Here is a 12,500-nt window from a genome sequence, read left to right as displayed (position 1 = left end):
AACCTTTGATTGAAATGGCGGTTTCTGTCGGAGTTTCGGCCCGATTTTCATTTCTATGAATCGGTTGTTCATCACCTGTCGAAATACAAGTAAGATTTGCGCTCAGACGCCGTCGGGCCGATAAATCGAGCCGACAAATCGTACCGTGTTAACCGGCCTTAACTAGGGAAGGGTTAGGGTAGGGTTAGCGCTTGATACGTCAGCTCACAACTGATGATGGATAATTTACCTTTAGTATCACCCAACTAGTGGACTAATGCAAATGCTTCATTTTTATTGGCTACGCTACTAGAGGACTATTAGTAATAGTCCTCGAGTAGCGAAAAGCGTGACGTTTTCTTTTGTTTTATTCCCAAAGAAATATTTCTTCAACTTGCATTTGCTAACTTTATTATTGCCTTTTCTGTCCGACTAGTTGGGTGTTACTAAAACAATTAGACCCTTCGCCCTCAAGGGACACGGGTCAATAGGCCATTCGGCTTCGCCTCATGGGCTATTGACCCGTAGCCCTCGCGGCTTTTTCACATTTTCACATTTTACAAACAGCGACACAATTGAATTATTATCAACTTGATTGACAAAGACAAATTTTTGTGTTTCACTCCCCACCGAAGCAGCATCACAGTTTCTTTGGAAACTATCCTCGTCACCTGTTTTCCAGTTTCTGTTCTCATTGGCAAATTAGTGTGTTAGTGATGCTCAAATATTCTCTCACCAGACGAATCAGCGTATGTCCCTTGCAAGGCTACAGCACGAGGTGGAAGAATTGAAGAGGAAAATGGAAGAACTGAAAATGAAATTAACTGTTGAAATGAAAGTATGTGTTTTTTTTAGAATATGAGGGTTGAGTGTCTCAAATCGCTTTAGTGTCCCACAGGTGGGAATGAAATACTAGAATTATTGTGCCATGGAGTTTACAAGCTTAGAGCTGATGTTCATTTTTATCCTAACAAATATGGGGATTAAAGACATGGGCATCGAGTAGTTTTGTTATATTGCTGAGGGGGACAATTTATTAGGGTAGTTACATGTAAAAACATCAATCAATCGTCCGTTATTTATGTGCATTTAATGACACTTTGTTTTCTGTGATTTTAGAATCGTGATGCTGCCCAAAAGGAATTAAAGCAGATACGACAAGAATTGATGGAAAAGAAGATAAATCTAACCCTTACAAAATCGCAGAAAAGCTTAACAACGTTAACAAACCCAGAAAACATCGCGGTTTAACTGGGAACTAGAGTGAAGTTTTGTCTAACATATCCTACAGAAGACGTGTGCTAATTGGTTATTCGACGCCCACTTTTAATTTAGAGTGGGGGAGGGGTGACTTAAACGGTTTTTTTTTTTTTGTTCCTGTGCTCTCCAAGAGGGGAAGGGGATTCATTTGAAATATTTATGGAAGAATGGAAGGCTTATTTTTAAATGGTCAAAGTTCCGTCGTGTAGAAATGAAATTAAGTCACACGCAGTTAATATTGTGGCTGGTTGGAATTTTAATTGTACAGTTCAATTTACACGTATTATTTACTTTAGATTTTGTACCTGTAATAACATGGAAAGGTCCGTTGACTAGCTTAAACGAACATTGAAAAGTTATAAGGGAAATAGACCGTACTACAACATTAAATGGCCAACTTGTCTCCTTTCAGTTGGGTGGTTATTTACTCTGTTATTTTAGGGTTGTTTCAAAGTAACGTCACTTCACATTCAGTCATTGTATTTAACTTCGGTTGTCCCTTCAGCTACGAGGTTGATGTCAATTCACAGCAGTTCAATTTGTGAGATTGAAATGCCAACTAAAGTAAATGTCTGTTACTTTTCTTTACCTTTTTACTTTAAATGATTGCTTTGTTCATTTTTTTCCCATTCACGTATGCATTTGTCAAATGCGCACGCGCGTTTGGGTTTGTCGCACGCCACGTTGTTTGATAGTCAGTTGTACCAGTCGAGTTTTGTCGGCGGCATTCTGCCACTTTTTGTCAACTCATGCGTGTAAACCGTAAATCAGAAATGATTTTAAAGCTCGGACGTAACTTTTCAAAACGCCCAACTCTTTGCGTCGTTTTTTTCCCTGTTCTTTATACTGTGCTGGTTTGTCTCTTGTGCCGTATTGCGCGATAAAGCAAATTGCGATTCGCTCTTCAGTTTAATATTAATTCTCGGAATATTTTAAGAAAAGGAAGAGGTGAAAAAATTGTGAAACCAGCTTGTTATCATTACCGTTCTGGACTAGGATTAGTGTGTCGTTGTAAGTGATTCCAACGAACGGATGTGAAGTATTTTTAATGGTGGTGTTGGTTACTTCCCTGATTTAAATAAACTTGGCAAACTCCCCAAACCACAAAAGCGTTTGGGTAAACTATTACAAGGTAATGCGCAATAAGTCGGAGTTTTGACTGAGTGGAGGTACTCGGCTGGTTCAGCAAAATTATGAGTAAGACTGACGTCGAGGAATACAATCTGATTTTGAAGCCGCCGATAGACGAAGGTTTTGCACCATTCGATGAAGAAAAACCATTACCGCTGGAAAAGCGACTAAGTGTCGAAATGAATTCTGTTGAGCAACACGGGTCGCTAAACGAGCAAGTGAAGCATTTGGAGAGGAAAATTCGAGCTTACAGCAAAGCGAAAGATAAAGTGAACGAAGGGGAAGCGTTGAGTAGCTTGGGAATACTGTATTACAAGGCATCAAAATTTTTCGACGCCAGAAGCTGCCACGAGAGACACCTCAATATAGCGAAGTCGCTCCGCAACAAACGAGCAGAGAAAAGAGCGTATTGCAATTTGGGTTGCACTTATCGACGAATAGGAGATTTAGACCGAGCTGTAGAGTGTTACGAAGAAGGGTTGGCACTTGTAAAAGAATTGAACGACAAACTAGGACAAGCAAAACTTTTGAATAATCTTGGAAATATATACGAACAAAGAAGTGACTTTGACAAAGCTGTGTATTATCACCAGAGGCGACTTGATGTCGCAAAGGAGTTGAAAGATTTGGACGGAGAAAGTAAAGCTTGTGCCAGTTTGGGAAACATCTATCATTTGCTTGGCAATATCAGAGAAAGCATCAACTATTATGAAAAATTGGTCGCGTGTCTCAAGTACAAACTCGGTGAGTGAAGAAAATTCATTATGTTTAGTACACGACTTCCACATAATATGCAAATCTAACCTTTGTCCATCTTGACAGGTAGCTTGATTATGTTTAAAAATATTTCATTTATTTTATAATAAGACAGACTTCGAAATGCTCTTCATAAAGGTAAGGGCTACTTTTTGCAAACGCTTGACGAATTTGTAACCCTTTAATGTGAGTCGGTTTTGGTGTAGGATTTCCCCACACTTTGTCAGAACCGGCGATATTTCTTCCTTTATCTATTATTTATTTGTATACGAGAGCGAAGTGTTTGTCACGTGGTCTCCATTAGGAAGAGAGGACTCTGCGAATGAGTGTTTGTGTCCCAACCATTTACTCTTTTCGGCTGTTGTCATTTGGCGAATTTCGACTTGTTTTCTCAGTGCGATTAATTAACAAGGTAAGGAGAAGTCGTATAAACCAAGAAACGTTGAGTGAAGTACTTGTAAACACTTTGAAATAAATTTGAGTGTTTGTTACACAAAACGAGTTAAGTTTGAAAATATGTTACATAGTAAGTGTTACAACCCTTCAACCGGTATATTTATTGTGAGCTTTCACAGAGCAGAACTGACAATTTACGTTTAGATATTTCTGGATTTGTCGTAGTTCTTAGTTTTGGAGATCGGAGGGAGTAGATTAGGTCTCAAGACCTAATTTTAAACCACACGCTGCTGGGTGTTTATTTTAGTGCGTTAACACTCCCTTTCTCTTTCCATGTGCAAGAAATTCTTGAATGAATAAGTAACAATCGTACAAAATTCCACTTCTAGGACAGAACTGTCTGCAATTGCACATTGAAAGTATCTCATAAATTGCGTCGATCCTATGAAAATACCGCAAAAACTTTGCGCAGAAAATACAACTTTAGTAAATACACAGAAGCCCCAAGCTCAGTGTAAGCGTGGCCGACAAAAACATAAGGATTTGTATGGGAATCCCGATAAAAAGCTTAAGAAGGTAATCATATGAAAAAAAATTCTCATTTAAAAAGCCTAACCTTATTGCTATCGTGGGTATCTTCCTTCCTATGTCGTTGACAACCACGAAATTGAGAAATGGCTCAAATCGCGGCGGATCTGCAAAATTACCACACAGGAAGGAAGCTACAGGGGCGGATTTAGAGGGGGGCCGAGGCGGCCGCGGCCCCCCCTTTCAGTTCGTCGGAGATTTTTTTTTTGTCAAAATATACAATAATTTTATCATTTTGTAAGCAGTCTGTTGGAGCTTTTGATTTTTTTAGCTAAAGCGTGATTTTTCGCTAATAATATGACCAAAGTTGTGCGAATAAACTTTCAACTTACAGGCGCTAATATTATCCTTTCGAAATGAGGAAGAAGACTGGATGCGAAATACTTGTCTACAGTCAACCTATCTTACAGAGACTGTAACAACGTAAAATCTTAATGCCTATATATATATTTTGTGACTTTGGAGCGAAGAGTCAAAAACCATGCATCATTATAACCATAACTTATAATTTTATTCAATATGGAATCCTGATACATTACGTTCCAGATTGCACCAGAGTGCATGTAAGAGTACCCAAATTTTCAAAATTTTCTGGGGGGGACCCCCCTAGAAAGTAGCGCCTAAGGCGCTACTGAGGCGCGCTAACGCGCGCTGATTAGTATTCTTGTTCGGCCCCCACTTTCAAAAAATGCTGGATCCGCCCCTGCAGCTACCCATGATGACAATAAGGTTAGGCTTTTTAAATTTATATAATTAGCTTCTTAAGCTTTTTATCGGGATTCCCATACAAATCCTGATATTTTTGTCGGCCATGCTCACACTGACCTTAGGTTACCTGTGGTAAATAGTGTCCGCCACGCAGTCTACAACTGTCGAAGAAAATTTGTACTTGAATGATTACATTACTTTCAACTCCCGTTTATTGCTTCCAACAACCGAAGTAACATAATGACAGAGTCTAGTATTAACCTGTAGATTTGTTTAAACGTTGCCAGTTTCTGTAGATCGCAAGTTGAAAAACTAATGCCTTCAAACTTCTTGTCAAAAATTTCCACATTTACTGCTAATGTTAAAACAGAGGTAGTCTTCTTTTTCTATTCCGAACGGAAGTTACAGTGGAAATTTCCTTACCATTTGCTAAATTTTCCAGTTTTCAGTCTCTCATCAGTCGAAAACAATTGCAAATGGTAAGCGCCATCTCGTTGAGCTGGTTTGCTGATTTTGGAAAAACTGTTACCATTATTCACCGGTCATCCCAACTGGTTTATTCTGACAAATGGTAAGCACCCCTAATTTCCTCGAAACTAGAAGTGCAAACATGTTTCTCCCCCACCCGTTTTCTCGTCTGCAGCTTGGGATTCTTCGGAATCTTTATTCGACATTTATCACTGTAACATGACAAAATGTATTACATTTACTGTAATGCTAATCATCAACGTTTATTTGACTGAGATCCCACACAAGTACGCATTGCGGACCTATTTCTATATGAAGCTTAGACGAACTGAGGGGAGAATATCAAACTTGCATCTTCACGAATGTATTTGTTACAGTAAACGGCTCTCCTACTGTGATGCTCCATTTGCGTCAGTTTTCATTCTACAAGCGAAGAATCAATCCTTGAAACAAGATTACTGAGATTCAGGAAGACGAAAAGGGAGAACTGTGGGTGGTTGACTGGCTGAGGAGGCGAAAGATATCGCAGACGTTATAATTCAACCCGCAGCTTTGTTTTGAAGTTGTATAGAAATCATGAAATATGATCCAGTGCATCTTTCAGTCAAAAACTTAAGAATATAAGCTTTCGGCTGTCGATCTACAGCCTTCAACGGATAAGGGGGTTCTAACATCGAGAGAAAACGGAAAACGTGCCGGCTTTTCTTGTGTCTAGTCTTGGTTTGAAAGTGTCTGAAAAGTACATGGTCGGCCGTCTTTTAGGACATTTGTTGGAAAATTGTGAAATTTCTTAGTTAAGACGAAGATTTAAAGGAAGAGTAGGAAGTGTAAAACACTCTAGAGGCTTTTTGTGCTTCGGTTCAAATAGTGTCGAAACAGAGTTTTTGTTTGCTCGCCAAATGATGCCAAGGGAAGGGACATAAACACTCGTATCGACACAAGCACAAGCAGCACGCGCACACATACTATCCACTTGCTACTTGTTTGCGTCTTTTTTTCTAAGAATGGCACTAATGATTATAACGCTTCTCAGCTTGCGTCTGCTTCTGGTTTGTGATTTTCTGCTTGTGTCGTTGTGAAAGGCCTCATATGTAAAGCCCATGTCTCGTTTCCTAAGTGAAACGCATGCGCAAAAGAGGTTGTTTGGTGCGAATCAGTCGCTCAACAGACACTTTTCTTATCGTTTCATCCTCAAGAAGATAGTACGTCTCGTACTTCAAAGGGGCTATTTTAAGGTGTTTTGGAAAATGCGTTGAGCTTGCTCAAATTTTATCAAGCATGACTGCCTGTCGTCTCCTCTGCTCAAGCCATTAATTCCTTGTGTGTCAATTGACAGGCCATACTGCCTCCGTTCAGGCGAACGTGTTCCGGTGCGCTTTGTCCCTAAGACAAAGCGGTTGGCAGATTTCTGCACCATTAAGTATCAAGATCAGTTGTAAACCTCTTCTCTGTTATTTTTTATCTGTTATTTAGTGCTTTTAATCATATTTATATAATTATCTATTTGACTGTCTTTGTATTGTATGTCTGTTATTGTTACTGACCATCCTTGTAATTCAGCCTTTAGGATGCGCTTTGTATTGTATGTCTGTTATTGTTACTGACCATCCTTGTAATTTTACGTGATAATTATAACCCCTTTAACAGCATTGAATATCAATGCTCACAGGATATCATGAAGCCAAGACAATCAAACGGTGAATATGTAATTCCATGGGAAATGAAGTTTTTTTCTTTTTCGGCATTTCCTTTTCTGGTCACTGATCACGTAAGGCCTAATACGTTCTTGTCTGTCACGACAGCCGCACAAGAAAAGAAAGGGAAAAACGAAGCAAGTGCAGAGAACGGTTCCTCCCCTGTGAGCAGCTTCACGAAGAGCAATGACGACAAGGGGCACAAATGGGCATTGAAGGGGCCTGGAGATGACCGAGATGAACGGAGCAGCATCAGGAGGAAAAACAGTGGACGGAGCAACAGCACTGAAAGCAAAGGATCGACAGCTTAATTAAGGGCAGGCGGTTCCGTTGAATAAGGAGGACATGATCAAGGTGGAACGACTGCAAAACTGGCAAAATCCAATAATTTCTAAATAAGGGAATGGTGCCATTCATTCATCAGGCTATTTTGATCATTCAAAAGCAAACAGAAAACGGAGATATCAGCAAATTTGTTTTATTGATCAATTTAAATAAAAGAGTAAATATCAATAGCAAAGTCACCTTCTGACCCTAACCTACATCAATTAATCAGCATTAAACCCCTCGTGAAAGGTTGTAAGAATATCAAATTAATGACCAAGGTCAACAACTTACAGTTTATAAGGAAAAAGGACTGCACCAGTATTTTGTTGGGACAAACAAATGAACAACAAGCAACAAACAAAAAGCTGATTCTGATTCTGCATTACCCTGCGAGCAGAGTCTCTTTCGATCTTCCTAGATAAGTCGGGAAGAGGAAAGTACGACTTATCTGGGAAGATCGAAGGAGACTCTGCTCGCAGGGTAATTCTGCATGTAAAAAACAAACAATTACAACAAATCTAAAGTAGTTTTGTGAGTGGTAAAGGCGAAGAAAAATTTAATTTTTTTAACATTATGTACATATTTTTTGAACTATAGCGACCTCACTGATTTACGCATCCAATTGATTCTCCTAACCGCTCCCGATTCTTTGTACTTTAAATTTATACATTCAATGAGTATCTGTCTTTCTTTTGAGTGTCGTTAAAAATGTCACTGTAATTGGATGGTGGGTCAATTGTATAAATCAACTGAGCTTTTCAAGACGTGCTAAGACTGGAATAACACCCTTAAACATGCAACCATGAAGAATATCCCAGTTAAAGAGTATACACTGGTCATAATAACCACTGCAAATAACCTCAGCTAGTGCCAGTAAAACTGGGCTATAACTGAGGTATTTCGTCCTGTTTTATATTCATGTCAGATTGCGGAAATTAAACCCGTAAAAAACCTTGTAACAACGTACAATGAACGAGAGAAGATCTCGACCACAGGTTCTCTCATAAGATGTTTAACTTCATCGTGAAGTTAAATAATTCAATAACTAACATTGTTGTTAAAGAGAGTGATTAGACAGGATTACAACTCGATTACGGATCAAAGCAGTTTCATATCGTTAAAAAATCGACACTTTCGCAGTTAGCAGCTTAGTGGTCTTGTCGTTTGGTGAAGGGATAAGTCCCTTGTCCGGACATTCAGTGATCTATGAACGATTACTCGAGTGTTTGAGGTTATTACAGTGGGTTACAAATTGGGAACGAGACTGATTTTTGTTCTACTTATAGCTAATTAGGCTAGAGGCCCGGGGCCGTCCTTAACTTGACGAGTGGTGAGAAGAGGCGAACTCAATTTCTCAGTTTTCAAAACTTAGTATCCCGTTTGCGCGTTCATATTCTTTAACTGTAAAAAGGCATCTTCAAGTTGCTGAGCCAAGATTTGGAAAGATGGCCTTTCTTCTTCGCTAAAAAAAATAAAACCAAAGAAAACGTGACTGAGAGTATAATGATAGATTGTAATTTACGTGACGAAAACATAAAAATGCGGGCAGACCACGGAAACATGATTTTCCCGCCATTTCTTGCGCACGGCGCACTGTTTCCATTTCCACAATAAAATTTCAAAACATTTTGATCGTCTTGCGACAACTACGGAAGCTCTTTTGTTATAATAAGTAAATCATCCCAAACACGCGAAAAGGATGGATAAAAAGTGATTTCTAGATACCTGGGCGCCTTTCTCAAAGTCACAATTTAAGCGAAGGTAAGTGAATAAACTCATTGTTATTTTTAGTGCAAAGGCCAAAGGTACTGTAGTTCAACTAAACCGCTCAAAGAATATTTTATGTCTTCCGTAAGAATTTAATGGCAAACGGCTGTAATTTCCAAGCCGTCGCAAAAGAAGCTTTAGTTTTAATAATAAGCTTAAGCTCAACTTTACCTGAATTGCCAACAACTTTTCATTATTCGGTACACATTTTGAGGGACACCCTCGGGGCATTCCAGTCTGTAACCATTCTCTATTTGTTCCAAAATATATTGTCCATTGAGTCCCTGAAAAGGATACAAAACTTTTCGACGTGAGATACCTGAATAGAAGTCAACACTACTTCTCAAGCCATTTCATTTAGGAGCAAAATAATGCGGATAAAAGAAGATTTTCGATGATTTTGGAGGACCGTTCAATTGCAACAAACTGTGGCATTTTATTAATTTGGAAAAAAAAAATTCTTATCTTGAACACCACTCATCAATTAAAAAATAAATTATCGTATTTGGTTCAATTATACCCATTACAACCAGACATGGTACCATAAAGCTGGGTAATGTACAATGTACATGTAGCTTAAAGGATATCTACTTTTTAAATAGAACTGTCGACAGCCAAACCAATATCAAATCAAACATACATCGTAAGGTTTTTTCCCATAAGATGTTGCCTCCCAAAATGTGACACCATAACTCCACACATCACTCTTGCTACTGAACCTTCTATAGTAGATGCATTCTGGAGCATACCACTTGAGAGGCCACTTTCCTGGCTTACCAGCCTACCGAGAAAAAAAAAAGGGAATGAACTTAGAAGCTCTCACTAATCACCTACCATCCTTAAGATGAGTAATTTGAGCTGAGGGTCTTATATTTCGCTTGTGCTGGGAGACTGTTCCACAGCGTAGAAGGTTTCCGATCATATTTGGCTAAATTCTAAAATGTCATGTGCTTGTGTTTAAAGATGCTTAAGCTCCGAAATCATTTGTAGCCCTGTCAGAATTTACCCAGGAAGAGAAACCATCTAAGAGAGTCCTGAAGGCAATACCATTTCCCAGTCCAAATTTGGACAAAATCCCCAGTCCCAAGGTGGAAAATTTTATTTCGATTCCTAGTCTCTGCTACTAAAATCCCAGTGGTCAAATAGCCAGATTTGGGGAGTCAGGGTGGTTTAGTGGTCATCAACCATGCCTCCCTGAATCCCACCTCTGTGAACCGGGTTCAACTCTGGCCTCGGGTCGTATATGGGCTGAGTTTCAGTCGATCTCAATCTGACTCCAAGGGCTTTTATCCGGGTACTCCGGTTTTCCTCCCTCCTCAAAGTTGACTCCCAGCCTATTCCATCAGGCTGTGGTGCTGTGCTCCGATTAGCAGGTCAGATACTATTATTATTATTATTATTATTGTTATTATTATTATTATTATTACTATCATCATTATTATTATGACAGGAAAAATATAAGTAGGGAGTGTTTGTAAATAGCAGTAAATGCCACGTCGCGAAACGAAAAATGCAAGTACCCGAAGAAACTCAAAGCAACTGCATGGCAGCCCGATGCGCAACCAACTGAGCCACCGGTGCGCGGTGCGCAAAGTAAAAGCGAGACCAGAGACAGAAAATATCAATTTGCCGTTTTTGCCCCATTTGTGGGATTTGGTCTGCTGTGCTCGCCTACATAGGGCACCCATAATAATATTGCTTCCACAAAAAGATTAATCATGAACACAACAATTTCTTGGACCATGCAATCGAGTTCTCGCCATTTCAACAGGGTGTAATAAGAATTAATGGCTGCGCCAAGCACTTCAGCAAAAAGGTTGGTTCAAAATATTACCCTTTACCCTTGGAAAAGAACTGCCGTACCAAACATCGTGGCGCACGATCTGAGCCATCGTTTTGACTAATGAACCCTTTTGTTTTTGGACGTGTTTTGGTAGCGTGAAATGGTTAATTTTCATTAATTGTTCTGGTGAGATCAAAGTAACCCTTTAGTAAGATCTCATCTTCATCAAATATCTCATCTTATTTGGAGTATCTACATGTATTCTAGTCACAACCGTTTTCGAACCTCAAACTAGTTTCCAGGCTTCAAGCGTCTTCAGGTTCCCTTTGGTGAGCGGCTTTCAAAGTATTGTTTTCTCAATTTCTATCTAAACAACATGGCACTTGCTTTGAGTTTCTTCCAATACTTGCATTTTTCGTTTTGAGACGTCAGAAATAATGCCTGATAACCTCTGATAATGCTTATCCCACTCCCATCAAGGACTTTCTATCTCCCATTCCCAGTGGCAAAATTCCATTGCCAGTGATCAAATCTCATTTTTCCAGCTAAAAATTAGGTAAATCCCAGCTCCCATTTTATCCCTTCAGGACCCTAATCTAAAGTAAGGCTGAAAAGTTCCACATGCACAGAAGATGTGGAATCACTTCAAATCGCAAGAACCGCATCTGACTGTTGGTTAAAAAAGTCAAACAAATTTTGATGGGAATACCCTATAGTAGTCTGTCCCAGTCCCCATTGCTCTTGACATTCCAAAGTCACTGATCTTGACAAAGTCCTCATTAACGACCAACACATTTCTGGCTGCAAGATCCCTATGCACAAACTGCATGTTTTCAAGATATTGCATTCCCTGTTATAAAAAAAAGTTTTAAAACTACAACACAACAGCCTGATACTATTAAAATTTCTCCAACAAGGAAATTTGAAAACAGCTCTTCCAAACTTTAAGTTCTTTTAAATTGAGTTTTTACCTCTGCTACTTGCAACATAATGACAAATATCTTGAACATTGGCAAACTCCTGAAAAGAACCAGATTAACTGCTCATTAATATCTTAAGAAACTAAGAAGTCAAACTGAAAGCATGTATGTGCAGTATACATGTTCATATGTATGTATCACTGTATAAATTAAATGAGGATTCCCTGAGATTTAAGGAAAAAATGCTCAATTCTTAGTGTCTCGTGTCTTACTGAGAGAGACAAGTGATACCAGTTTCAGGGTTCGTACACTTTTTCAGGCCAAACATTCAAGGACTTTTCAAGGACTTTTCAAGGACTTTCAAGGGCCAAATTTGGAAATTTCAAGGAACTCTTTTTTACGTCGAAGAATTTACCCATGGAAATAGTCTGACAGTACAATTCTTGCTCATTTTCCACAATGTACATACGTGCATACAAATAATGCAAAGGCAATGGTAACCATTCTCGACCCCGCAGCTCGTCGTGTTTGTATGACATGACTTGAGTACCTGATCATTTCTACTGTTCAAAGTTTTCAAAGATCAAAAATGTGGGTCAGAAAAAAATACAAGGACTCTCAAGGACCAGGAAAGAGGAGCAGAGATTTTCAAGGACTTTCAAGGCCTTGAAAATGCACTCTCAAAATTCAAGGGTTTTCAAGAGTTTTCAAGACGCGTACAAA

The 12,500-nt window shown here is 39.1% G+C and overlaps 3 protein-coding genes across 4 annotated transcripts in view; 2 read left to right on the top strand and 1 right to left on the bottom strand.

Moving 5' to 3' along the window:
* Window positions 1–1,650, top strand: part of LOC137973719 (peptidyl-prolyl cis-trans isomerase G-like) — a 26,551-nt gene extending 24,901 nt beyond the window's left edge. Inside the window, exons 10-11 of the mRNA XM_068820595.1 lie at window positions 719–817; window positions 1,099–1,650. Of these exons, the coding sequence (XP_068676696.1) occupies window positions 719–817; window positions 1,099–1,230 (231 nt within the window). The 3' untranslated portion in view covers window positions 1,231–1,650. The remainder of the gene's footprint in view (window positions 1–718; window positions 818–1,098) is intronic.
* Window positions 1,651–2,003: 353 nt separating this feature from the next.
* On the top strand, window positions 2,004–7,488 carry LOC137973729 (G-protein-signaling modulator 2-like). Its single transcript, XM_068820605.1, has 2 exons — window positions 2,004–3,114; window positions 7,089–7,488. Exons 1-2 carry the CDS (start codon window positions 2,433–2,435, stop codon window positions 7,289–7,291), a joined length of 885 nt encoding a protein of 294 aa, XP_068676706.1. The 5' UTR covers window positions 2,004–2,432; the 3' UTR covers window positions 7,292–7,488.
* Window positions 7,444–12,500, bottom strand: part of LOC137973721 (tyrosine-protein kinase SYK-like) — a 17,465-nt gene continuing 12,408 nt past the window's right edge. Inside the window, exons 9-13 of one of the 2 annotated variants that reach the window (XM_068820598.1) lie at window positions 11,829–11,877; window positions 11,567–11,707; window positions 9,715–9,855; window positions 9,246–9,358; window positions 7,444–8,769 (exon numbers count right to left, since the gene is read on the bottom strand). In XM_068820598.1, the coding sequence (XP_068676699.1) occupies window positions 8,676–8,769; window positions 9,246–9,358; window positions 9,715–9,855; window positions 11,567–11,707; window positions 11,829–11,877 (538 nt within the window). In that variant the 3' untranslated portion in view covers window positions 7,444–8,675. The remainder of the gene's footprint in view (window positions 8,770–9,245; window positions 9,359–9,714; window positions 9,856–11,566; window positions 11,708–11,828; window positions 11,878–12,500) is intronic. The other variant, XM_068820597.1, reaches the window with a different exon arrangement.

Source organism: Montipora foliosa, chromosome 10 (assembly GCF_036669935.1).
Source record: "Montipora foliosa isolate CH-2021 chromosome 10, ASM3666993v2, whole genome shotgun sequence".
Lineage (NCBI taxonomy): Eukaryota > Metazoa > Cnidaria > Anthozoa > Scleractinia > Acroporidae > Montipora > Montipora foliosa.
The sequence above is the reverse complement of the archived record's forward strand: the minus strand, read 5'-3'. Positions and strand labels throughout refer to the sequence as shown.